General features: G+C 37.7%; 1 protein-coding gene across 2 annotated transcripts; it reads left to right on the top strand.

Moving 5' to 3' along the window:
* Positions 1 to 25,807, top strand: LOC126190786 (sequestosome-1). Of its 2 annotated transcripts, XM_049931330.1 has the most exons (8): positions 3 to 173; positions 10,532 to 10,738; positions 10,844 to 11,002; positions 11,107 to 11,273; positions 11,611 to 12,022; positions 17,719 to 18,036; positions 23,184 to 23,330; positions 25,009 to 25,807. In XM_049931330.1, the coding sequence occupies exons 2-8, from the start codon at positions 10,561 to 10,563 to the stop codon at positions 25,146 to 25,148; spliced, it is 1,521 nt and encodes a 506-aa protein (XP_049787287.1). In that variant the 5' UTR covers positions 3 to 173; positions 10,532 to 10,560; the 3' UTR covers positions 25,149 to 25,807. The 2 variants fall into 2 exon arrangements, with proteins under 2 accessions (XP_049787288.1, XP_049787287.1); XM_049931331.1 differs by lacking the exon at positions 23,184 to 23,330 and having other exon boundaries at positions 1 to 173.

The following is a 25,807-nucleotide window of genomic DNA, read 5'->3' as shown; positions in this document are numbered from 1 at the left end:
CGATTTTAAAGTATCATGGTGGGTTGTTCCAGTGTGTTGCGTAGTTGCATCAGAATTGCTGACGGCGTTTGAGGTATATAAAGACTTGCAGACGCAGTGGCTGTATCAGTTTTGTTGTAACGTGTGCACAGAAGATTACTTCGTAACGCTGCGTTCTTGCTGTCGCTACTAACGTAAGTAAAGTGCAACAGCAGTTTAAATTTGTAAATCAATGATTTCTTATGACGTTTCAGAAAAACAGAGTCGTAATAGTTCGTAGTTTTCGTGTCATGAGAAACTCGCATTTGTGCCTTAAGATCAGAATCGTCTTTCCTCACAACTTCACTGCACTTTTTTTAAATTATTATTACAATATGTTCTAATGACAACGTGTAATGCGCGTCTGTTGGGTCTACGAAAAATGTAATTGTTGGGCAGCCACGGATTATTGACTCTTCATACTGTAAGTCTTGGATCATAATGTTTATTTGTAATCAGGTTAGTAATTTCATTAGGTAACGACCATCTTCAGACCTAAGTAATAACTTGTTGCATTATTTCACGCAGTTTATACATATATTATATGTCAAGGAGTGCTACTGAGCCTCTGTTCATGAACAGTATGTACGCTTCAGTGGTGCACTTTACATACCTTAGTTTTATTTGACGAATCCGAAATGGCTTATGATTTTGACTGCAGTATCACATATAAGGCCTGATACGTGTAAAGCAACATGTTTCTACTCAGATCTGAAGATGGTCATTACCTGCCGAAATTAATAACCTGATTACAAATAAAAATTGTGATCCAAGACTGGAATTATAATATTTTCCTGGACCACTGAAAACTTTTTCGTAACTATGTCATAACTACCAGTTATTGAATTCTAAACAAACCAATTTCAGTAGAATGAAAGAATGCATAATGTTCGGTATATTGAAATGCATCGTACAACGTCACGACGTTGATGTAAAGCCCTGACTGTAACTTTAGTAATGGTTAAAAGTTGCTGAAAGTTGCCCAAACGATACCTACAGCAGATTCGAGTTTTAAGAATTTTCTAATCGCATTTAGAAGATAAAATATGTATTAATTTTCACGGAATAAAGAGGGACGAGAATAATTGCAAATTACATGATATTTGTGTTCATACACCCAATGAAACTTCCACAACCATCGTCAGTCATTTGACATCTGCCACTGGAAGATGACGTCGTCTGCTTTACCATACATTGCAGTATTTAACTTCACGTAGTCATGCGGTTCCCACAGATTTTCTGTTGTCATGTAACCACTTAAATTACATCGCTTTCTTGGTCTGCACCTCCCCCGAAATCCTGCGAAGATCTAGCGCTACTTCCTTTACGCGACTTTGTCACTTACATTTCGGTTTCATTGTACTCGTAATTGCGTTTTCCACTTCAAAGTACTCCTTGCTTCGTTTCTTTCCCTGCCTGTCGTAGTAATCACTAACATATATTTCTCCAATGTCTACTGAGCAGTCTTTAACTCCAGAATAGTTTCATTAAGTCACACCTAGTGAACTCTTTTTGGACACATCAGAAGTGGTGTTTTGAAAACTTGTTTAGTTTATCAAAAACAAACAAGACCATATTTACTCATTTTCTTGTTCTGGCCATTCAGCCATTGCCTTAAACTAACCTAAATACAAAAACTCGTAAACACATTCCAAAATTCTTTGATAATTTGTACGTTTTTCTTTTCAGTGTGCTGCCTATAGATTGTTAGTTCAATTGAGTTTGATTTTCCAGGACTACTTTCTATCTTACACCCAAAGTCTGTGAGTTTAGCCGCACTGGAGGTGTGTGTGTGTGTGTGTGTGTGTGTGTGTGTGTGTGTGTGTGTGTGTGTGTGTGTGTGTGTGTGTGTAGGTTGCATTAGTGATCAGTGACTACCCAATATTGCTCTGTTCACTTATTTTGTTCATAATTTGCAAGTTATCCATTTTCCTTTGCTGGCTTCTAATGCCACTTCGTTACTTTGGTTGATTAAGTTCCAAGTTTCTTTTCTGTACAGCCAGTGATAATATTGTCTGTAATTCTTTTGTCTTGGCTATTTTCTTTCTTGAGAAGTGGAGGTTACAATATTGTTCGAGGAATGCACACACGTTATAAATCATTTTGTAAGTTACTTTACTTTTACTTTGCCCTAAAATGTAACTACTTTTATTGAAACACTGTCTCGAGGTAATTTTCTGTCTGTATATCTTGAATGGCTTCATACACCTCATTTGGCATTCTCAGTTGCAGTGTGATAGTGTCTACCCTCAAGAGCTTGATTGTAGTGGCAGGCCTGTAGTGTAGTTGGTTTTGAATTGGCGAAGGGAGGTTGCAGAAACAGATTGACTTTTAAAATAGCCTATACCAAAGCCTATATTTGTTCCATATTTAATACACTTTGTATAAAAAAATGTAAAACTGCAAAGTAGGCCTAAATGCAGAAAAACTGTATTATTTAGCAGAGAAATGTGAAACAAATAATTTGATTTACAAAATTTTTGAGTGTTTGATTTTTGTACTATGCGTTTTATATTCATTTGATCATTTATATAGTAATGTAAAATGACAATGTAAAAAAATAGTAATAGTAATTATTATTATTATTATTATTAAAGAGTGAATACTCCTGTGAGTATAATGAAATGTCAAGCTGGGTTATGTGGAGCAGTGCACAGATAGTAGAACTTCTATGCACAAGTCACCTGCACAGATTTGCTCTGTTCCCAGACAAAAGGAAATACTCTGTAGTGAAACCACTTTATAAGAGTAGTAAAAAGAGATAATGTAAACAGTGACAGGGAATTTTCTTTGGTACCAGTGTTTTCAGAAGTTTTTGATGCAATGTGGAGGAGGGTAGTGTACACAATTTGCCTCCGCGATGATCATGAATTGACACTGCCGATCACTGAGCTAAAATACTCTTGGTGTGTGCACAGAGCTGCTCTAAAATATGACACCTTGTGAGATAATAGAGTGAAAGTGAGCAAAGTAAAAAAAGCATATGATCTTTAATGCAATACTTACAAGAAAGAGTGTCTCAGAATTTGTACTATATCATAGCTGTGTAAATATATTCCAAGGGTTTGTTGTTGACAATATTGACTCATTCAGGAGAAACTATGATATTCATTTGGTGAACACTAGGTGTAGATTCAATACACACTTCGATAACACTTTTGTAAGTATTTATTAGAAAGGTGTGCTTTTTTTAGCAGATTTCCTTTTTGGTAGGATGCCAGAGCAGAGCAGTCATCTTCAAATATTCAGATACAATTCAAAAGTTTTCTGTTTAGTTGCTTACAGCTGTTATTTATTTATTGCAATGAAAATTAATTTCCTTTTAGCTATATTTGATTTTGACATTTATTTCACATATGTGTAATCAATTTCTAGACAGTATTGTCTTCATATGGATTGTACATAAATGAAATAAACATCAAAATAAAGTAGAAAACACTAATTTCAAACATTTCCTCATTGCTGATGCCTCCCATTCTATTCAGGAGTTTCTTACAGTAATTGAGAATTTTTCTCCGTACTGTGTTGTTTATTTGCATACTCACAATTTTTATGCTTTATTCTTTTGTTTACAAATTTTCTAACCTTCATTTTGTAAACTAAATACTGACAAGTAGCTGTAGCTCACATGGCCCCTTGGAACCTGATAAATGAATAAATATGTGAACTAAGAGTAATGCAAAGGGTTGGAGGGTACGGAATAACATAAATCTTATTAGCAACACTTCCAGAATATCATTATTTTCTCAATTGAACATCTGCGAGTTTGGTCCGTAAGAAGTCTTAAAATACTGTTGCAGTTTTCTTTACCTTGTTAGCTACAGTTTAGTTCCGCATATTTTGTGCTCCTACTACAATTTGCTTCTAACGTTTGCTTATCTGCAGTACTTGTCATGTTGCATTTGAAACTTTCTTTTCTATGGTTTACATTGTTCCTGCAGCATAGTAAGCAGTTGTGATAGGGTCATTCCATGTCAAGTCACCCAGGCCTTGACACCAACCATGTCAGATTTTGATGAAACTTGGTACAATTACTTCTTTTATCATCCTGAAAGCACTCGTAAAATTTTTTTGCTCTATCTCTTATAGTTTTTTTTATATAAATTTTTAAAGTTTTTAGATTTGGCTTTGTTTCAGCAGTCGGAAATTGTAACTTAAACGTGTCCTCACAACTAAAAAAATTTGTATATTAAAGAATACTCAAGATATCAGTATGAAATTTTGGATCAAGTTTGTATATTATATCTAAATGTTAAAAAAAATTACCGTAAAGATATATTAAATTCTTCCAAATGAAAAAAAATTTATAAGTTTTTTATTTTATTTTTTTAGCTAACGGATGTTAAGTATATTAAATTCTTCCAAATGAAAAAAAATTTATAAGTTTTTTATTTTATTTTTTTAGCTAACGGATGTTAAGTTTTACAAAAACTGCAATATCTAGAGTCTCAGACCTGATAGAAAGCTCAAATTTGTTTTAAAATACTCTTACTTGTATAGGCTATTAGATAAAAGAAAAATTATGTTGGCTTTTTTAACCTGTTTAATAGTTATCTAATTTTTAAAATAATATTAATTATATTTTAAAAATAAAAAATGCCAAGTGACTTAGACACCGAAAATAAGTTTTTGTCTTCTTGGAGTAACAATGTACACTTGGATTTTGTATTGTTACTCCTGTGTTTTGAAGTAAAAAATTATTACTGTGTTAAATAGTGCTTGGATAGTATTTTATTAAGTTTATTCGAACTCTCAGTAAGTACGGTTGCTTAGTTTACAGAGATTCTTTTCCAATATCCTATAAAAGTAACCAGAACAGTAATCAGACCAAAAGTGAAATCAGTATGTCAGATATTCAAACCTGTAGTGTAGGGTTATTTAAAAAATCTGACTGTTTCCAAACAACCTACACACCTTCAAAAAAGTTACAACCGGTATCAGAATTGAGTGAGAAGAAAAAGATTTTATCCACTTACGATCTGGAATTAATCTGTGTGAATTTAAGAATATATGTTCACACCACAGCTACTACTTTTTAAATGTTTTTGAAAAGTATCAAACAACATGTGTAGACCCACTAAAAAAACACAAAAAGCCCATCAAAAAATCATTGAGAAGTGTAGGCTTGGATCTTTCTAAACAATTACTGACAAAAAATATTAGCATAAAACCTGGACAAAAGCTTTGCTCAACATGCCGTAACTTTTGTGAGGAAAAATGAAGAGTTGAAGTCAATGAAAGTGAAACAGATGATGAAGTCATGGTTGAATTAGAATCATTGGAATCCAGAAATGAATCCCTCGTACAAACAAACATTGCTCTTGATTATTTAGGTTTAACACCGATAAAGCTTCATGGCTTGTCAGAACAAAGTAAAGGGTCTTATTTTAAAAGGAAGGTTAGCAGTATTGAAAAGACTGCAAAAAAGGCGGTTTCAAAAGCATTAAAATATGATGCACCAAGTTCTGATGATGACGAAGAAGATAAAAGTGTGGTTGAGAAAGCAAAGGATTTTGATGTAATGATTTCTCTTATGAAAGAGAAGATTTCATCTGTTGGGAGGTCTAGAAAAATCCAGATTCTGACCTTGTTTCCAGATTCTTGGACTCGAAATAAAGTGATGAAAGAATTTAATGTAAGTGAGTACATGGTGCGACAAGCTAGAAAACTAAAATCTGAAAAGGGTATTTTGGAAACTCCTGGTCCAAAAAAAGGTAAAACTCTTTCTGAAAATACAGTAAGACTTGTAACAGATTTTTATGAAAAAGATGAAAGTTCCGGAGTGCTACCTGGAACAAAAGACAAAGTAAGTGTTCAAAAAAATGTGTACATGCAAAAAAGACTCATTTTGTGTAACTTGAGAGAACTCTATTATTTCAAATGGGAGAATCCCGAGGTAGAAGTAGGAGTTTCAAAATTTTGTTTCTTGAGACCTAAATGGTGTATCCTTGCTGGTGCTGCAGGCACACACACTGTATGTGTATGCAGTATCCACCAGAATGTTAAACTATTACTGGATGCTGTGAAAATTGAAGAATCTTATAAAGACCTAATTAAGATGCTTGTGTGCAACACAGAAAACCAAAACTGCATGCTACATCATTGCAACAGCTGTCCTGCAAATACTGCGCTAACAGAGTGCTTAACTGAAAAACTAAGTAAAGATTATGATTTAGAAGAAGAAATTGTAATCAGTCAGTGGGTTAACACAGACAGGGCAGAAATGATCAATCAGTCTATCAGTGTTGAAGACTACATTTCTTTATTGGTTAGGTCATTGGAAAAGCTCACCCCACACACTTTTATAGCAAAATCCCAATCAGCAGCGTTTAAAAGATTGAAAGAAGACCCACCACCCAAAACAGCAATTATTGTGATGGATTTCAGTGAAAATTATTCCTTTGTTATACAGAATGAGATCCAAAGTTACCACTGGAATAGAGGTGGTTGTACTCTACACCCAGTTGGAGTTTTTCTAAGAAATGAGGAAAACAATGTTTTTGTTTCCAACCACTGTTTTATTAGTGATGACCAAGAACATGACACTGGTTTTGTTAACTTTGTACAAAAAGAAATTACAAAGTGGCTGTCATTACATCATACTGACATTGACTCAGTTCACTACTTTACAGATGGTTGTGCTGGGCAGTACAAAAACAGAAACAGTTTTAAAAATTTGACTGAACACTTGAGAGACTTTAATTTGAAGGCCCAACACTCTTTTTTTGCAACAAGTCATGGGAAGTCAATTTGTGATGGCCTAGGAGGAACTACACTCCTGGAAATGGAAAAAAGAACACATTGACACCGGTGTGTCAGACCCACCATACTTGCTCCGGACACTGCGAGAGGGCTGTACAAGCAATGATCACACGCACGGCACAGCGGACACACCAGGAACCGCGGTGTTGGCCGTCGAATGGCGCTAGCTGCGCAGCATTTGTGCACCGCCGCCGTCAGTGTCAGCCAGTTTGCCGTGGCATACGGAGCTCCATCGCATACTTTAACACTGGTAGCATGCCGCGACAGCGTGGACGTGAACCGTATGTGCAGTTGACGGACTTTGAGCGAGGGCGTATAGTGGGCATGCGGGAGGCCGGGTGGACGTACCGCCGAATTGCTCAACACGTGGGGCGTGAGGTCTCCACAGTACATCGATGTTGTCGCCAGTGGTCGGCGGAAGGTGCACGTGCCCGTCGACCTGGGACCGGACCGCAGCGACGCACGGATGCACGCCAAGACCGTAGGATCCTACGCAGTGCCGTAGGGGACCGCACCGCCACTTCCCAGCAAATTAGGGACACTGTTGCTCCTGGGGTATCGGCGAGGACCATTCGCAACCGTCTCCATGAAGCTGGGCTACGGTCCCGCACACCGTTAGGCCGTCTTCCGCTCACGCCCCAACATCGTGCAGCCCGCCTCCAGTGGTGTCGCGACAGGCGTGAATGGAGGGACGAATGGAGACGTGTCGTCTTCAGCGATGAGAGTCGCTTCTGCTTTGGTGCCAATGATGGTCGTATGCGTGTTTGGCGCCGTGCAGGTGAGCGCCACAATCAGGACTGCATACGACCGAGGCACACAGGGCCAACACCCGGCATCATGGTGTGGGGAGCGATCTCCTACACTGGCCGTACACCACTGGTGATCGTCGAGGGGACACTGAATAGTGCACGGTACATCCAAACCGTCATCGAACCCATCGTTCTACCATTCCTAGACCGGCAAAGGAACTTGCTGTTCCAACAGGACAATGACGTCCGCATGTATCCCGTGCCACCCAACGTGCTCTAGAAGGTGTAAGTCAACTACCCTGGCCAGCAAGATCTCCGGATCTGTCCCCCATTGAGCATGTTTGGGACTGGATGAAGCGTCGTCTCACGCGGTCTGCACGTCCAGCACGTACGCTGGTCCAACTGAGGCGCCAGGTGGAAATGGCATGGCAAGCCGTTCCACAGGACTACATCCAGCATCTCTACGATCGTCTCCATGGGAGAATAGCAGCCTGCATTGCTGCGAAAGGTGGATATACACTGTACTAGTGCCGACATTGTGCATGCTCTGTTGCCTGTGTCTATGTGCCTGTGGTTCTGTCAGTGTGATCATGTGATGTATCTGACCCCAGGAATGTGTCAATAAAGTTTCCCCTTCCTGGGACTATGAATTCACGGTGTTCTTATTTCAATTTCCAGGAGTGTATTAAAAGAGTTCTAAGGAAAGCCAGTCTACAGCTTTCAGACAAAGAACAAATAATGACAGCAATCGATGTGTATAAGTTTTGTGAAAAAAATATTGAAAACATTCATTTTCACTTTATTGACAAAAAAGAAGCTGATTTGCTACGGTTAAAACTAGAAAAACGTTTTTCAGCAACCCGAACCATTCCTGGAACTAGAAGTTTTCATAACTTCAAACCACTTCCAACAAACAACCTTGAAATTAGAAGGACTACAGATAGTGTAAAACCCTCCTTAGCCTTTTCTTTCCATTCTTCTTCTGATTGGGTTCGTGTTGAACCATCCATAAATTGCTATGTGGCTGCAAATTATGATGGTAACTGGTACTTTGGACTGGTAAAAACAATATTCAATGATGAAGAAGATGCAGAAATTCTATTTCTACATCCTTCAGGACCCGCTGCATCATTTTATTGGCCTGAAAGAGAAGATTCCTGCATAGTGCCTTTGGAGCACATAGTCTGTGTAGTAGACGCACCTCAATCAAGCGGCACTGGGAGAATGTATTACTTCAAAAAAGACTGTATAAAAAGAACTGAAAGCTCTTGGATGAAGTGGAAAAACAGTTTGAATCAGCATTAATGTCTATTAAAAAGACAAAATTACTCAAAAAATTCAATGTTTCAAGCAATCAGTTGGGTTATACATAAGTGTCGTAAGTAAACTATCTTTGTACATAATTCTAATGTAATCTACTATAATTAATAAACATGTTAAAAAGCCATCATTATTTTTGTTTTATCAAGTAGCCTATATGTTTAAGAGTAAATTAAAACAAATTTGAGCATTCTATCAGGTCTGAGACTTGAGATATTGCAATTCTTATAAAACAAAACATCCGTTAAAAAAAAAAGAAAAAATACATATATATATTTTTTTTTTTCATAGAAAATATTAATATATTTTAATAGCATCATTTTTATCTTCAAATATGTATAATAAATAAACTTGCTGCAAAAATTCATCATGTTATCTAAAAGAGTTTTTAAGATAAGCAAATTTAAAGTTTTGAATACAAATTAAACTGACCATTTACGATGGTTCAGAAAACGCAAAACATAAAAACTTTAAAAATTTATTTAAAAAAAACTGTAAGAGATACAGCAAAAAAAAATTGCAGGTGTTGTCAGGATGGTATTAGAACCATTTGAGCCAAATTTCATGAAAATCTAAGGAGGTGGGTGTAAAATTTATTTTTTATTGGGTGATTTGATATGAAATGACCCGATACATTTGTTAAGTTTTGTTCGATTTATTCATGTCTGTAGTCTGTAGTCTTTATTTTATTAACTCTGTAAACTTGCTACGTAATGTAATCTGGCATACCTCTGTGCCATTACATAAATTCTCATAATCTACTTTTTTTCACCCAGTAGCTTTGTATCTATTTTACTTTTCATCTTGAGTGTCAGTAATCAGCTGTACTGTAAAGTAGTATGGGACTGTCAGATCCTGCATATCTCTCTCTCTCTCTCTCTCTCTCTCTCTCCTCTCCCTTTTCTTCTTCTATATATTAATTTAATTTTTGTCCCATTTCGCCCATTTGAAGTCCTTTCTCCATATGAACAAGAACTATAGTATTTCACCAACACCCACATGGATTTGAAACCTCCTTGTAGATTAAAAGTTTGTGAGCTGGACTAGAACTTGAAACCAGAACCTTTGCCCATCACGGGAAATTGCTCTACCGACTGAACTAGCCATGTACAACCCACAGCGTTACTTCTGACAGTGAGAGCTATGGTGACAGTTCATGAGTCATGCATGGATAGCTCAACTGGTAGAGCAGCTAACTGTGAGAGACAAAGGTCCGGGTTCAAGTCCTGGTCTGGCACACAGTTTTAATCTGCCAGAAAATTTCGAATCAGTACGTGCTCTGTTGCAGAGTGATAATTTATTCTGGATCCACACAAATTATTCCCACACAACATTCACCCAGACATGTTGACTGCATTCAGATATCCCATTTTACATGGCAAAGCAGATGACAGTGCCGGCTAGAGCAAATGAATAATGATTTTAAAACCGAGAAGAGACTGTTGGTATGAGACAGTGTAGCAGTAGCCTGGTTGTTAAATTGGAGAACTTGAATGTGGTTGGCAATCTCTGGTGAACGCTGTCCATCTATATACACACAGATTTCACTATTTAATATAAGATTATAGAGAAATAGATGTATATTCATTGTATAGTATTTGAGATCTTAGGTTAGAATTATTCTGATGCAGCTCATGCGTAGATAACATGCAAACTGACACTATTATTAAATGCTTTTGCAGTAAGCAGTCTGTTATCAGAGAAAGCAAAGATGGCAGAATCAATGAGCATATCGTACAAAGTGTATCTGGAAGATGGAACAGACACTACCGAAGTACGACGTTTTGGGATTGATCGCAGTCTTGCTTTCAAGTTCAATTTCCTAAGAGAGAAACTCCAGAAAGTATTCCCATCACTGCAGAATAGGAACTTTTATGTTTCCTGGAAAGGTAAAATCACAAATTCCTCACTTCTATTAAAGTTTGAATTTTTAATTAATACTTCATTAGAAACCTTAAAACAACATATTAATAGGGTTGGTTTTTACCCAACAGATCAGGAAGGTGACATAATTACAATATCATCTGATGAGGAACTCACATTAGCACTGAGTGAGATGAATACAGACGTAAGAAAGTTGTATGTTGCTGTCAAACCTGAAGAAACTTTAGCTCCCGATGCAGAAATGCCTGAAATGGGACGACCAATAGATGGTAAGATCTTGTCAGATCTCTATCTTTCCCTCTTTTTCTTTTCAAATTAATATTTGTAGCTATAATTATTATCCATAATGACGCAATGTTGCTTTTGTTTTAAGGTCCTGCAGTTCACGAGGGAGTGACTTGTGATGGCTGCAACAAGCTGATTGTTGGTTTCAGATACAAGTGTGCTGTTTGTCCTGATTTTGACCTCTGCTCTTCATGTGAAGGCTTTGGAATGCATGATGAACATTTCATGATACGTATTTCAAAACCAATTAAGTGGGTATGTGAGATTGTATAATTGCTTTTGTGGTTGTGTTTCTTTTTGTGTGTTTGCATGGGAGGGGGGGGGGGGGTTCTCATATAAGTTATAGTCTATAGTAAATGTCTTCATGCCTTGCTGTAAAACAGTGTATTTAGAGGTAACAGACTTGTGATCCATGCACTGTTGACTTAATGGTGTCAGGTGTTTGTCAACTTTCACATATTGCACTGAAGAAAATTTGAAGATTTTTAGGTATTGTGGTGGGAGCAAACAAATGTAGAAATGTCAAACATTCATTTATAAAATAAAATAGTATGCTAATTTCTCATACAAAGTTCTTTTGTATGTGTTCCAGCGTTCAACTTACAGCCGACGTTTGGCACATCATATGGCCAAGTGGTCTCGCCAGTCTGAAACTCACAGGCATCACCACCAGCGTCGCACAAACAATGTGAAAGGTGTTAATGAAAGCAATGTGCAGTGCCCATACAGAAGGTCCTACAGTGAACATCCTGGTTGGTTGGAGTATCTCTGCAGCCAGCTAGGTGAATGGGTCAATCTTCCAGGAGAGGTTGAAATTCCTCCAAAGGCAGGCAATACTGCTACTACCACAGAAAATGCTACACCAAAACCTTCTACTTCAAGTGCAGCAGAGTGCACAGAAGGTCCACAGGGAACAGCAACACAAAGGAATTCTAATCAGCAGAGAGATACAACTTATTTACAGAATGTGGGTGAGACTGTTGCAGCACTGCTTAGTCCACTGGGTGAGTTTATATTGTTTTCCTTGATGGTATATTTTCTAACCATATGATAGGGAAAATATCAGTTCACTATCAAATGTGCAATAAAGTATAAGAATGTGTTATCAAAATACAAACAGCAGCATTGAAGTAGTAATGATGAGCAATAGATAGAGTATTGGAAGCATAATTTCTTTGTTCCAAAGTGATATAGTTATTGGTGAGACTAGTTTTGAAAATTATGTAAACTCACACTAAAATATTTAACACTATAATAAAACATTGATAAACAATTTTTCCGTACTTACGTGGTAATATTTTTGCTTGGCTTACACTTCTTTCTAGCACAGTTGAATTAATATTAGTTGTATCAGTGCAAATAATCAGTTTTTGAAAACGTAATGGGGTAGATAGAAAATCTACTCACCAATTGGCAGCAGGAGGAGACACGAATAAAGGTACTGAAATTTCAGGCAATAAGAAATTCAGCCTTCAATTGCAGGGTAAAATTTTCCTTAGTTTACCTAGGTTTTGATGCCAATAATAGTATCTTCTTCAGAACAAAAATTATTTTGAGGGCCAAACGTTGTCCATATCACAGATCTATTCTGAAGAAGATACCATAATTGGCATGGAAACCTAGGTAAACTAAACAAATTTTACCTTGCAACTGAAGGCTGAATTTCTTATTGTCTGAACAATTCACGGTTGCTGAAGTGCTGCATTATGTTAAAGATTTGTACTGAAATTTGCAAGCTTTTGGAGCCAGTGGCTCTTTCTGTCAGAAAGTTTGAAGGGGAAGGAAGAGGGGTGAAGCAAAAGGACTGGGGAGGCTTAGGAAGTGGGAAATGTTCAGAAAAGTCTACCAGAATCCGGAGTCAGGGGAAACTTTATGGACAGGATGAGAAGGAAAGACTGCACCACTGGACAAGATTTGAAAACCTGAGAACTGAAAGGTGGATGATGGGGTGATACGGGTGACAAAGATTACTGACAGAACATTGTATACAGGGTGTCTACGACCCGGGACAACCGGGAGATCCGGGTAAAACCTGGGAATTTTTTCATCCAGGAGAAAACCGGGAAAAATCTGGGAATCTTTTTGAGTTCCGTGAATTTTTCTTTGTTTTAGTTTTCAGTTAAATTTTTGTGGTTTTGACTGGTAAGAACCAATACTCTAACAAAAAAATTTACTGTATCCCGCTTCTGCAGAATAATACTGCAGCAACAAAACATGAACGAGAGAAAAAAAAGAAAATAAAACTTAAGTCGCAAAGAAAATTAGCCATATACAACAAAACACAATGCTCATTGAAGCGTCTGCCAGCAGCAAAGTGTGTCAAAGGCTTTAGGAAGACTGTGCAGTGCTTCTTAACAACAAATTGCCTCCAATGAGCGTGATGTGACAGTTTTTTTTTACATTAGATTCGTTTTAATGCAAGATCTTTTAATGTTTCACACGTACGAACATGCGGGCTTCCTGCGTCATCGTAGCTGTGCAAGTGCAGTGACGCCTGTTATCTGGCTGTCTCTGGCAACTGCTGAAACGTAACTTTCTAATAGGTCACGGAAAAATATTGCGAATATTGCTTTGAAAAGCGTTACATTCAAAGTAAATTTCCTTTTATGTGAGATAAACTATGTGAGAGAGTGTACGATGAATTTCTTAAATCACAGAGCGTTTGACTCTCATTTAAAAATCAACTCTTTGGGGACGACCATATGAAGAATTTCGAGCCCAGAAGATCAGACATTTACGTCGTTATTAAAAAATTTTACTGGCACATTTATGTGATGTATGACGCTCAAAAAAGATCAACTATATATTTGGAAGCTTAGCTTCTCTTGCAGCTTATTAATCTTAGAGACCAATATTATATGTGATAGCTTTGCTTTTCTTGTGGCAACAATTGTACATTAATTTAAGCCATTAATTTTTCTTATTTGTGTGTTCGCGCTGTTTAAGAGTGATCTTGGTATTGGCTGTCTGCATCATGTGTCAAATGCTGTCATCAGCTGGCGAGATCAGGTGACATGAGCTGTGACTGGCTTACAAAAGTGCGTCGCAATCTCGATTTTAATGCTTCAGAAAGTAACATGCGGTGTTTGGTGGAATTCGAATTTATACCTTCGTAACACGGAAATATGCAGTGTATATGTTGCTGCACATCAAAGATCTTTCCAAAACGTGTTTTTTTCCCCTGCGTTTCATTTTCTAAAGTGCCGGGAAACTACGCCGGTGTATAACACTGTAAACCATAAAAGGATTGATAAGTGCCGAGAAAAAGTATACTGCCACTTAACACGGAAAATCTGGGAAAAATCCGGGAATTATTTTTCATTGTCCATGTAGACACCCTGGTATATGAGTTAATAAGAATGGAAAGCTTAAGTGCATTTTATGTGGTAGATGTGGGGAGCAGGGAAAAAATAGACAAGTTAGAAAATGAAAGCTATAGAAAACTAAACGGAATGAAAAAACTGAAGTAAATTAAGGGCAGGTTTAGGGCGAGAGTGAAGAACATGTTGTAGTGCCAGTTTCTACCTGCAAAGTTCTGAGAAACTGGTGACTGCGGGGAAGAATTCAGATGGTGTGTGTGTGGTGAAATAGGTGTGAGGTCATGACAGTCATGTTGTAGACCATTTTCTGCAACACAGTTTTGTGCACTGCCAGTATACATCCTCTGCCTATGCCTATTCATCCTTGTTTTTATGGAATGAAAAGCCTGGAGTTCTGCTGAGGACATTAGAGTCATATTGTAGGGACCAGAGGAAGGACTCGGAAGCAATGCTGCATGTTGGGACTGTGGTTGGAACTGTTCCAGACAGGGTTCAATGTTAGGTTTGCTGTTGGAAAGGTATTGTTATTGGGTCACAAAGTAATATTTCCAGTTGTGTGAAGGAAAATAGGTCCTTCACCAAAGCTTAAATGCAGATTTAGAGCTGAAAGACCCTTGGGTAATACAGATAATTCAGGAGGGTTGAGAACACTGTGCTGTTGTGACTTGTTCTTGTGGTATTTAGTTGTTATTGCTCTGGTAGGCAGTGGTAAAAGCTGGGGATGTTAAGAAGGTTGGCCAAACTGGTTTGTAGGAGAGGAGTGGTGGTTGATGGTGTGGCTGTTTAGATAGCTGGAGAGGGACTGGAAGGGGAAAACAATTGTTGTTGTGGTTTAGAAGAAGGTGGGTAGCTTTCTGAGGTGAAGTCTGGTCTGTCGTTGCAGTTTGAAGTTGGCTTGGAGGGTGATACCATCCAAGGAAACATGAGAGTCAGATAACTGCAGGATTTTGTGAGGGAAGAGAAGTTTGGTGAAGTGGAAATTGGTCGACGTGCCACATGGGTCACAGATAAGGTGGGGAAGTGCAAAAGATTGCTGTATTTGAGGCTGTAAAAGGGACTGGTTTAAAGTAGGATTGCATCCAGAAACAGGGACCTTCAGTGTTAGGCCTTTGGGGTTAAGTCCCAGGGACAAGCAGGTTTCAAGAAACAGAATATGGGACCTTAGTGTTGCTGTTTTTGAAAGGACCAAATGTAATATGTGATGAGATTTGTTGTGGCAAGAGAGGAGGGTTTGTAATGTTAAGGGATGGTGGGAAAGGCAAAAAAGAAGCTGTGGGGGGAGTAAGAAAAACGTGATAAATGAGCGGTGAGATCAGAAAAATTCATACGAGCATCATGCGAACAGACTTAACAAGGGGTAATAAATGGGTGAGAATTTCTCCTCTTCCTTCCCCTTCAATCCTTCTGCCATGAGGAGGAGTCACTGGCTCTAAAGGCTTTCAGATCTCAGTAACTTTATAAGTGTTCCCTCCTGCCATCACATAATATTAGTTATTGTATCATTCAGATTTCTTTTACCAAATTCATGTTGAATTCTTTGATCAATGATGTTTCCCTTTCTGCAGTAAGCCAGTTTTTACCAGATATTGGTGTGAGTCAGAGATGTTAAGCTGACAGTGATAAGCTCTTCCAATTCACTAATACTTAACTGTCCATGCTTCAGTGAGTTTGTCTGTGATGAGAGACTAGAAACCATCACGTTCCTTGCTTAAAGCAAGTGTTCCCATTCCCTTATAGTGATCTCAGTTTCGATTTTCTGTGGCTGCTGCAATTTTTTGGGTTAATTCCAGAAGATTCTATTTTGGAAAGAACCCAGTCAGTTCGCTCTCCCTTCTTGTGCAATCAGTTTGATGTTAACGTTGATTATGAGTAAAAATTGTTCTCACCCTGTCTTTTATTTAGTTAATCAGTACCAACTTCTTGTTCTATTGTTGATCATTTATTTCTGCTCCCATATTTTGCACACACCAGTGAAATCTACAGTGGTCAGAATGGGATGACCTCTTCTAGTAGTGGCTCTGCAAAGAAAGTTACCGAAACAGGTGCTTGACTGAGCAGATAAGCAGCAGTAGTGTCAGTAGGCAGTGTTCAAATCTAGTGGCAGCGTCCATGAACTATTGCATCATAGTACAGAGAGGGATCTAGCTTGCTTCTATATGATGTGTGGTATTAAAGTGGATAAGAGAGCTGCAGTTAGAAAGGCAACAGCAAAGAATTATAGTGGTTTGCAAAAATTCATTGCAAAGAACCAAACCATGCTTGTAAATGAATGGAATGAGAGAGGACTGGATGTGAAATCCCTCTATATCCACTCTTACAGTTTTCTGTAAATTACTTCACTCTTGCACTACAAAGATAATAATGAATACCTTGTACTCTTCATTGCCCATCTTATCTTTTCTAATGATTTTAGCTATAGTTCTCTGTGTCATCATAACCTTGAAGGAATTACATTTAACATTATGGTAATTCAGTTGTTTTAAGTAAATGAGAATGAGAGTAAGTATGGAACATTTACCCATTTGCTACCGTGTGTGTGGTGTAAGAATGTGGAAAGCGTCTTCTTTGCTGTTATCCATTCTAAATTCCCAACATTGCTGAAGTGGTAATCCACAAGGCTTTCCTTAGCCAGCATTATCATCAAGGTCTGCATCTACATGTCAAGAAGTCTAAAAGACTGCTCTGAGGCAGTGTATCCGTTCATTTCTATTATCTATACTTCCATAGCACTTCCCCAATTGAATGTAGCCCTGTTGAATGAGAAAGTAGTATCCGAGGAGGAATTATTCTAAGCAAAATAACGAGTGCAATAACTGTTAACAGTATCGATTTCTGTAATACACATGTAAAAGAATCAATGTAGTTTTCTATTTTTGGGTCCTTTCTCAGTTTTGTAAGGAAGCTTGTTACATGTGGTGGGACTGTGGAAACTGTACAGATTTATATCTTATTTTCTGTACTACGAAATTCACGTTTGATCGCATTTCATTGTGATTTTAATCTTCCTGAATGATATATAAGCAGGGCGGCTAGGTTTTAAAATTCCTCATTTGGACTTGCTGCTCTTGCACTTGTGATGCTTGCAGTTCAAATTATGAGAAGTGGACATCGTATCCAATAATTTTAAAACTCAGTTAAGTCGTTACTACTGATGCAGTTACTTGAAATTACTTTTTACCATGGTGTGTCCCAGGTACTCGAATTTTGGTGTGGTCTTCATTCCTGGAGAATCAGGAAAGTGCTAACCATGTTCAACAAAGTTGTGCTTAGTAAACCTTTATTCATATAGAATTTGATTGTAAGAATCTTTAAACTTCATGCATTACAAAATATATAAAAAATCTGTCATTTAGTTTGTTGATTTCTTTGTGTTTGACCAGGAATAGATGTTGAGATCCAGGTTAAGGACAAGAATCAGAAGCAGACAGGTGAAAAGCAGGATACACCCCAGGGTGCAGCTCAGGCCAAGGAAGCAGAGAAAACTGCACAGGCCAAGGAATCAGAGAATACTGCACAGGCCAAGAAAGCAGAGAATATTGCCCAGGCCAAGGAAGCAGAGAAGAATGTTCAGTTTGGGGAGGCAGAAATGGCAGAGGCAGCTTCAGTGTCAGAGCCTATGGAAGTGAGTCCAGAGACTCCATCAGCCCCACCAGAACAACATTCCAGTGAATCAGAAGAGTGGACTGTCCTCATACCAGGTAAAACAGTCTCAGCAAAGTTCATTCTTGTTTATGAGTGATTTGTCAGCCAAGAACAACACTTTTAACATTGTAAACACTTTGTCTCTAATTTATGTTTTATTTCCTTTTATTCTCTCTCTCTCTCTCTCTCTCTCTCTCTCTCTCTCTCTCTCTCTCTCTCTCTCTCTTCTCTCTTTGTAGCCTCTTCATAATTCACATTACTATTATGGTGGTTGGTTAGTGCAGGTAAGAGGCTGTCATCAACCTGTTGCTTGGTTTGGACATCACAGTGCTTTCAAGGTGTGGTTGTATTGGAAGTAGTGTTCCCTTCTCATTTACCTTTGAACTGACTACCTAGCCATTATAAAGAGACCTACAGTTAAAAGTGGACTCCGAATCGTATTGTGTCGTGAAATGTTAAGTGGCAGGTAGAAGCTATAGGCCTATACCTGACTCAGCATAACAAAGTGATTGACAGGTGCAGGCTTGTGAGTTTGCTGTTGCCTGCACATGCAATATTGCTTTGGCAGCAACAGCTGAGAGATTCAGTTCTCAGTCTGTTAACATGTCCTTTAACATGTAGTATAGAGTTCACTTGGCAATATCATAACAGCTTTCACTTCCTTCTCAATCATGCTGCAAGATCTGGATATTCTTTATCGTAAACCAAAATTAAATCAGTATTGGGAAACAGAACACTTGACTGAAACAAACTGCAACAGTTTAGTTAGAAGCTGCAGTAGTTGTATGCAGCTGAGTGTGGTTACGGGCATGTGAGGCAACAGAGTGATAGGACAAACATGCACAGAACAAAAGATGCTACTTCACTCATTCTGTGGCCAGCTGTGACTGGTAGGTGTACTGAAAACAAGTAACTGTCAATCACTTTGTTATATTGATCTGGCTATAACCCCAAATCTTTAGATCATAGTATGGAACTTAACCATTGAGATATTGGACTTGTTTAAATATCCTTTAATTCCTTTGTTAACACATCAAGTTCTTCCTTTTATATTTAAGCCTAACACACTTTCTGTAAATTTTTTTTTTTAATAAGACTATAAATGGAAGAAAAAAATGATTGTGACGTGTCATAGCAACTTGTGTATATCTGATTTTATTACAGTCTAAGAAATCCTGTAGTGCTTCTATAGAACATTGTAATCTGCTCTCTCAAAGCCACTCATTGCTTTCCTACATTGTGTTCATTACACAAACAATACAGTAAGTTTCTTGTGGTATTTTTCTCTTGCAGGCTGACTTACTCAGATAAAAATGGTCTTCAGGGGTCAAAATTATCAAATTATTGTAGTTTGGTTCATTTAAATTTTTAGTTGATTAGTGCTATTTGCTAATGACATGTCAGCTTTCCTGATGGGTATTTTATTAGTATTTATAATTCGTCCACAATATGTTAGAAATAGATAATAATGTTTTTATAACTTTCTTCATTGGTAGTCAGTAGAGGGATTTTATTGGCATATTGTTATGTTTCTTTTAGTTAATACAATATGGTTATTAATTTAGTTTTTTTGCAGGTTGTGAACTAACAAAAATAATTATCAGTTCTTATTTCTGAATTTTGCGTACACATCTTTTGTAACTTACAGCAGTTTCAAACACTTTCAGCAACTTTTATAAAGTCCAAAGAGCCCACTTGTGTGTCTGAACGTAGTTTCTTTTTTAAAAGAGAAGGAAGAATGCGCGTATATGGAGCTGTAAAATATGCTTAAGAAAAAGTTAGATAGACTGAGATGTTACACAAAGTGCAAACCTGCAATTTGTATAATTAGAGGCATTTCCTGTGATAAATATAACTTTAGAAAAATATCTGTTATGATGCAATTTTCATGACTCAAGGTTCATGTAGCCTGTTGTGTGTCTTAATAATAGAATTATAAAATAAATAAAAATAAATTACTGAATAAAGTACAAAGCTATGATGATTGGCACTTTAACAAAAGATTATTTAAGATTCTAGTGCATCACGTGATATATGGTAAGGAACCTTTTTTTTTCCTATCTCATTTACAGACCTTCCAAGGCAAAAATTTATCACAGGTATTCATCACATTTGCCCTACTGCAATTGAGTAATCGTTCTCTAAGCTCTGGCAAGTTCACCAATCTGCTGTTAACAGTAATCAGAATGAGAAATATGGCTCCTCTGTTAATGATCTGGGATGTAGGACACAACAAAGGTAAAAATAAATAATAATGGCTGGGAGCTGATGAGGCTGGTCATTAGGGGAAATTGGAAAACTTGTGGAGAGCAAGGATAGATGCTGTGCAATAATAAAATAAATCTGGGACAGGGACATAGTGGAAAATTAATGACTTGGGAAAAAGTTATTAGGTCAATTATAAACTTCCATCTCCTTCCAATGTGTCCGTTACGTGTATTAAAGAGATTTCTAACATCGAAGGAAAAATGCTTGAGATATTCAGCCATTCACTCGTCCTAAAAATGACAAAACGTAGAAACACAAGGAATTAAATATTCCAACAAAAAGTTTGAACGTCTTCTCAACATTGAAATCATTAGAGATCCAGCAAAAGACAGAGGGATAAATGTAGCAGCAAAAAGGTATCATGAAGCATAAGCTGGTATGTATATTTTGACAGCTAAAATAAAGTGGTGAAAAATTTTTAATGGTAAATCATTCTTTAAACTTTCAAAATTGGAAACTGGCAGGAGCTCACTTCAGTATTTGACAAGCCTGTTTAACTGCATGTGAATGGGTAAATGTTGTCATGGAAATAATCATGAGGATTAATAACAGAAAATGGAGTGTTTCCTTTGGATAAGAAAGTACCTATTTCAACAAACTATTAAATACACTACTGGCCATTAAAATTGCTACACCAAGAAGAAAGGCAGATGATAAACGGGTATTCATTGGACAAATATATTATACTAGAATTGACATGTGATTACATTTTCATGCAATTTGGGTGCATGTGGATCCTGAGAAATCAGTACCCAGAACAACCATCTCTGGCCGTAATAATGGCCTTGATATGCCTGGGCATTGAGTCAAACAGAGCTTCGATGGAGTGTACAGGTACAGCTGCCCATGCAGTTTCAACATGATACCACAGTTCATCAAGAGTAGTGACTGGCGTATTGTGACGAGCCAGTTGCTCGGCCACCATTGACCAGACGTTTTCAACTGGTGAGAGATCTGGAGAATGTGCTGGCCAGGGCAGCAGTCGAACATTTTCCATATCCAGAAAGGTCCGTACAAGACCTGCAACATGCGGTAGTGCATTATCCTGCTGAAATGTAGGGTTTCGCAGGGATCAAATGAAGGGTAGAGCCATGTGTCGTAACACATCTGAAATGTAACGTCCACTGTTCAAAATGCAGTCAATGCGAACAAGAGGTGACCGAGACGTGTAACCAATGGCACCCCATTCCATCACGCCGGGTGATACGCCAGTATGGCAATGACGAATACATGCTTCCAATATGTGTTCACCGTGATGTCGCCAAACACGGATGCGACCATCATGATGCTGTAAACAGAACCTGGATTCATGCGAAAAAATGACGATTGCCATTCATGCACCCAGGTTTGTTGTTGAGTACACCATCGCAGGCGCTCCTGTCTGTGATGCAGCGTTAAGGGTAACTGCAGCCATGGTCTCTGAGCTGATAGTCCATGCTGCTGCAAACGTCATCGTACTGTTCGTCCAGATGGTTGTCGTCTTGCAAACGTCCCCATCCGTTGACTCAGGGATCGAGACACGGCTGCACAATCCATTACAGCCATGCGGATAAGATGCCTGTCATCTCAACTGCTAGTGATACAAGGCTGTTGGGATCCAGCACGGCGTTCCGTATTATCGTCCTGAACCCACTGATTCCATATTCTGCTAACAGTCATGGGATCTCGACCAACGTGAGCAGCAATGTTACAATACGATGAACCGCAATCGCAATAGGCTACAATCCGACCTTCATCAAAGTTGGAAACGTGATGGTACGCATTTCTCCTCCTTACACGAGGCATCACAACAACGTTTCACCAGGCAACGCCAGTCAACTGCTGTCTGTGTATGAGAAATCGGTTGGAAACTTTCCTCATGTCAGCAGCACGTTGTAGGTGTCACCACCGGCGCCAACCTTGTGTGAATGCTCTGAAAAGCAAATCATTTGCATATCGCAGCATCTTCTTCCTGTCAGTTAAATTCCTCTGTAGCACGTCATCTTTGTGGTGTAGCAATTGTAATGGCCAGTAGTGTACATTGTGAATGAGGACAGAAGCAATAGCTAAATGTTCCTGTAGAAAAAAATGTCTATTGTAGACCTATCAGATTTAGCACATGCAGAATTGAGAAGACGCTAGACAAATTCTTGTGTGAAATTTCTCTTAAAAAGTTTTAAGTCTTTTATACCAAGGAACTTGAATATTTCTTCATCTTTCTTACAAACAAACTTCATATGAATTGTAAAGCTTCAGCTAATACTAATCCTAGGTAGTACAGAGGTACATGCAGTTGGTCTTCCCATCCCCATCCATGAACAGAACAAAGGAAAAAATAAATAATTCTGGGTTACAGTGAATAGTATGTTTTGTTATGCAGATATAATTTATAGAATACTGACCAGTGGTCAGTCTTCTTAAATGAAATTCTATGTGCCTTTGGAGCACATTTCTACGATGTAGCAGAAATGACGAATTTTAAATTATAAAGAAGATTAAATAGGTAACATATACTGATGAATCTTGTGAAGAAAGGCAAGACTCAAGGTGTAAAGCAAAATCACGTGCTTATTGCTATGTCTACACACACACACACACACACACACACACACACACACACACACACACACACACCTGCGCTCACGCTCCGATGATATACCTCATGGAAAAATATTAGCTTCAAGATATTTGGATGATGAGACAATGTACTGGAAGATATTCAAACCATACAAAATGCCGGCTGAAACATCAACAAAGTTTACAAAGGAATCGCATATAATTTTGAGTAGTCCTGTGCACTATTACAAATGCCACCATTCTCTACAAAATTGGGTAGTCTCATGTGTTTACAGTATTGCAATTTTCTTGTTGAAAACCTTTTGATTCCATTGTTCAATTTTATTATGGATACAGATTATGTGGGTATGTTTCAATAAACATTGTGCTATGCTTTCAGATAATGTTGGATCTCCAAATCCTGTAGCCAGTAAAGCTGTTGACGAATTACTAAAGACTCTTGAGGAACCTTATTATTGTCCAATATACCCTAGAGTGGATGATGTGATTGCCAGAACACGTGAATTAGAACTTCAGTCCATTACAGGTACCTCTCACACTGCTACAGCATGCTGTTAGTTAGCATTCAGGAGTTCTGATTACAAACTGAATCCTTTACAAGATGCACAACACAGGGTGTGGTTTTAAAAAAGAATGTAAAATAAATTTATTTACGGAATGATATTTTCACTCTGCACCAGAGTGTGCACTGATGTGAAACTTCCTGGCACATTAAAACTATGTGCCAGACTGAAACTCCAATTCAGAACCGTGCCTGCGAAAGGCAGAGGTCCCGAATTCGAGACTCTGTCCAGCACATAGTTCTTAATCTGCCAGGAAGTCTTAAAATTGTTTATATCACATTCATTTACATCTCATAAGATGCCACAAAAGAATTTGTTATTTTCCACTTGCCTAACAGTTAAAATTATCTGATAGTTCTTGACTTCAAACCTGAACCTTGTGTTGCCTGCAAAAAGCAAATAGAAGAATGGTCCACTGCAGAGTTAAACTGAGGAAGTTTCATTTCAGTGTTGACTACCGTAGTTGACTAGGGAACTGTTTGCATAAACATTCAAACTGGGTGGAATTTAGGTCTGGCTGGGTAACTACATCCTGTATGTAGACATTCAAACTACTCAATTTAGGTCTGACCTTTTTGAGTAACTACCTCCCATATTTCAGGTGTTCCCTCAACAGATACAAAGCATTTCAAAATGTTGCTGTGTGGCAATGAAAATGTGGTGGAAAGTCCTTGGTTGAATGGAAACAATAAAAGTAACAACTCATTATATAATCGTAAGCATCGGCAAGAGGGGGGCACTAGTTCAGTTTACTCTCAGTCCTTGGTGTGTGTCCTTTAGTTCGTTCATTGCATTCAACCGGTCCTGTAGTTCATCCCTCACTTTCACTGAGGATAACAGTGTCATCAGCAAACCTTATCATCAATATCCTTGCACCCTGAATTTTAATCCCACTCCTGAACTTTCTTTTTATTTCTGTGATTGCTGCTTCTTTGTGTATATTGAACAATTGGGATGAAACAATAGAACTTGTAATACACCCCTTCTAATCCAATAACTTCACTCTTGGTCTTCTATACGTAGTATTGGTTCTTGGTTTGTTTTACATTCTGTATTGATCTATAGCTTACACTTATTTTCCTGAGAATTTTGAACATCTTGCACCAGTTTACACTGCTGAATGTTTTTTCAAGGTCAGTAAATCTTACAAACGTGCCTTGATTTTTGTTATATCTTGCTTCCATTGTCAAGTATAATTTCAGAAATGCCTCTCTGGTGCCTTTTCCTGTAGCCGAAATAATAATCATCTGATGGTTGCTTGGATGTATCACCTTTGAGTACTTCCAATAATATACCCTGACCTGCACGTACTGATTGCTGAAAATGTCAGAATACATAACTGAATTTCAAATGATCTGATAGACCTAGAAATTGCATGAAACCAGTCATTCCCAACAAGTTTCCTTTCTTGCTTGCTTGCTCCTATGTATGAATTATAAGAAATGTAAAAATTTAATTTTTGAAGTTTCAACAGTTCTGATGAATTTATTCCAGAGTATAAAAAAATACAGTGATGAATTTATTCCAGCCGGTTTTAATTCTGATTATTACTCTGCTGCTATTATTTTTGAAAAAATTTTCTCACGTAGTTACTGTTAGCATCAGCATTTCGCTAATTCATGTCTTCATATTTCTTTACAGATCCAAAAGTAGCAAAAACACTGAAGCAGCTACTAGCAATGGGATTCACAAATGAGGGAGGTTGGCTGACACAGTTGATTCAAATCAAGGATGGAAATATTGACAGAGTTTTGGATGTTCTGCTCCCTGTTAAGAAGTAGAGCTTCCAGAATAATTATGAGATTGAAATATTTGTAAATGTATGGTCTTATTGTAGAAAAAAATGTGTATGCTGTACTTTTATTATTCAGTTGATCATTTTAGTTTCCAAAATGATTTGTAAACACATCTGACATATGTTATCTAATGTTACTGAATGTTTTACTTATAAAACATATTGTATTATCATTCCTGACCTATTTTTAAGATATCAATGCAACAGTTTGCTACTTTACAGTGCACCTAAGGGTACTGCAAATAGGCTTATTCTGTTAACTCTTTAGTTACCAGTATGGTACCTAAAATGTTATTAATTCCATTAGTAACTACACCCTATTGTAGTTCATTAACCCATATAGAGGACCCATCTGTGTCGTGCAAGTAAATGCTCCTCGTAGGTGCTCCTTAGTTAATGGTAGTGTTAGTTCCTCAATTTCCACAAATTAAAAGTATGCTTCTTGTATGTATTATTATTGACTTGTTGATTTGTAGTGTTGGCATATCTTTCTAAAGATGTTGCTTTTAATATAGACTGGTAGTATGTAAATATGGTACGTGACGGTATCTGATTGTCTTTCATTGGTTTAATTTCTATTACTGTAGTTTCCGATTAGTAATGTATGAATCTTAAATACCAATAAATTCATTGTTTTGCTGTAAA

The sequence above is a fragment of the Schistocerca cancellata genome, chromosome 6 (assembly GCF_023864275.1).
Source record: "Schistocerca cancellata isolate TAMUIC-IGC-003103 chromosome 6, iqSchCanc2.1, whole genome shotgun sequence".
NCBI classification, from domain to species: domain Eukaryota; kingdom Metazoa; phylum Arthropoda; class Insecta; order Orthoptera; family Acrididae; genus Schistocerca; species Schistocerca cancellata.
Note: the sequence above shows the minus strand (reverse complement) of the source record. Positions and strands in the feature narration are given on the sequence as shown.

Bases quoted from the DNA above. Each gene is read 5' to 3' on its own strand.
- LOC126190786 (XM_049931330.1), top strand. From the start codon at position 10,561: ATGGCAGAATCAATGAGCATATCGTACAAAGTGTATCTGGAAGATGGA. The intron at 11,003-11,106 runs GTAAGATCTTGT...TTTTGTTTTAAG, and splicing joins AATGGGACGACCAATAGATG to GTCCTGCAGTTCACGAGGGA. The intron at 11,274-11,610 runs GTATGTGAGATT...TATGTGTTCCAG, and splicing joins TTTCAAAACCAATTAAGTGG to CGTTCAACTTACAGCCGACG.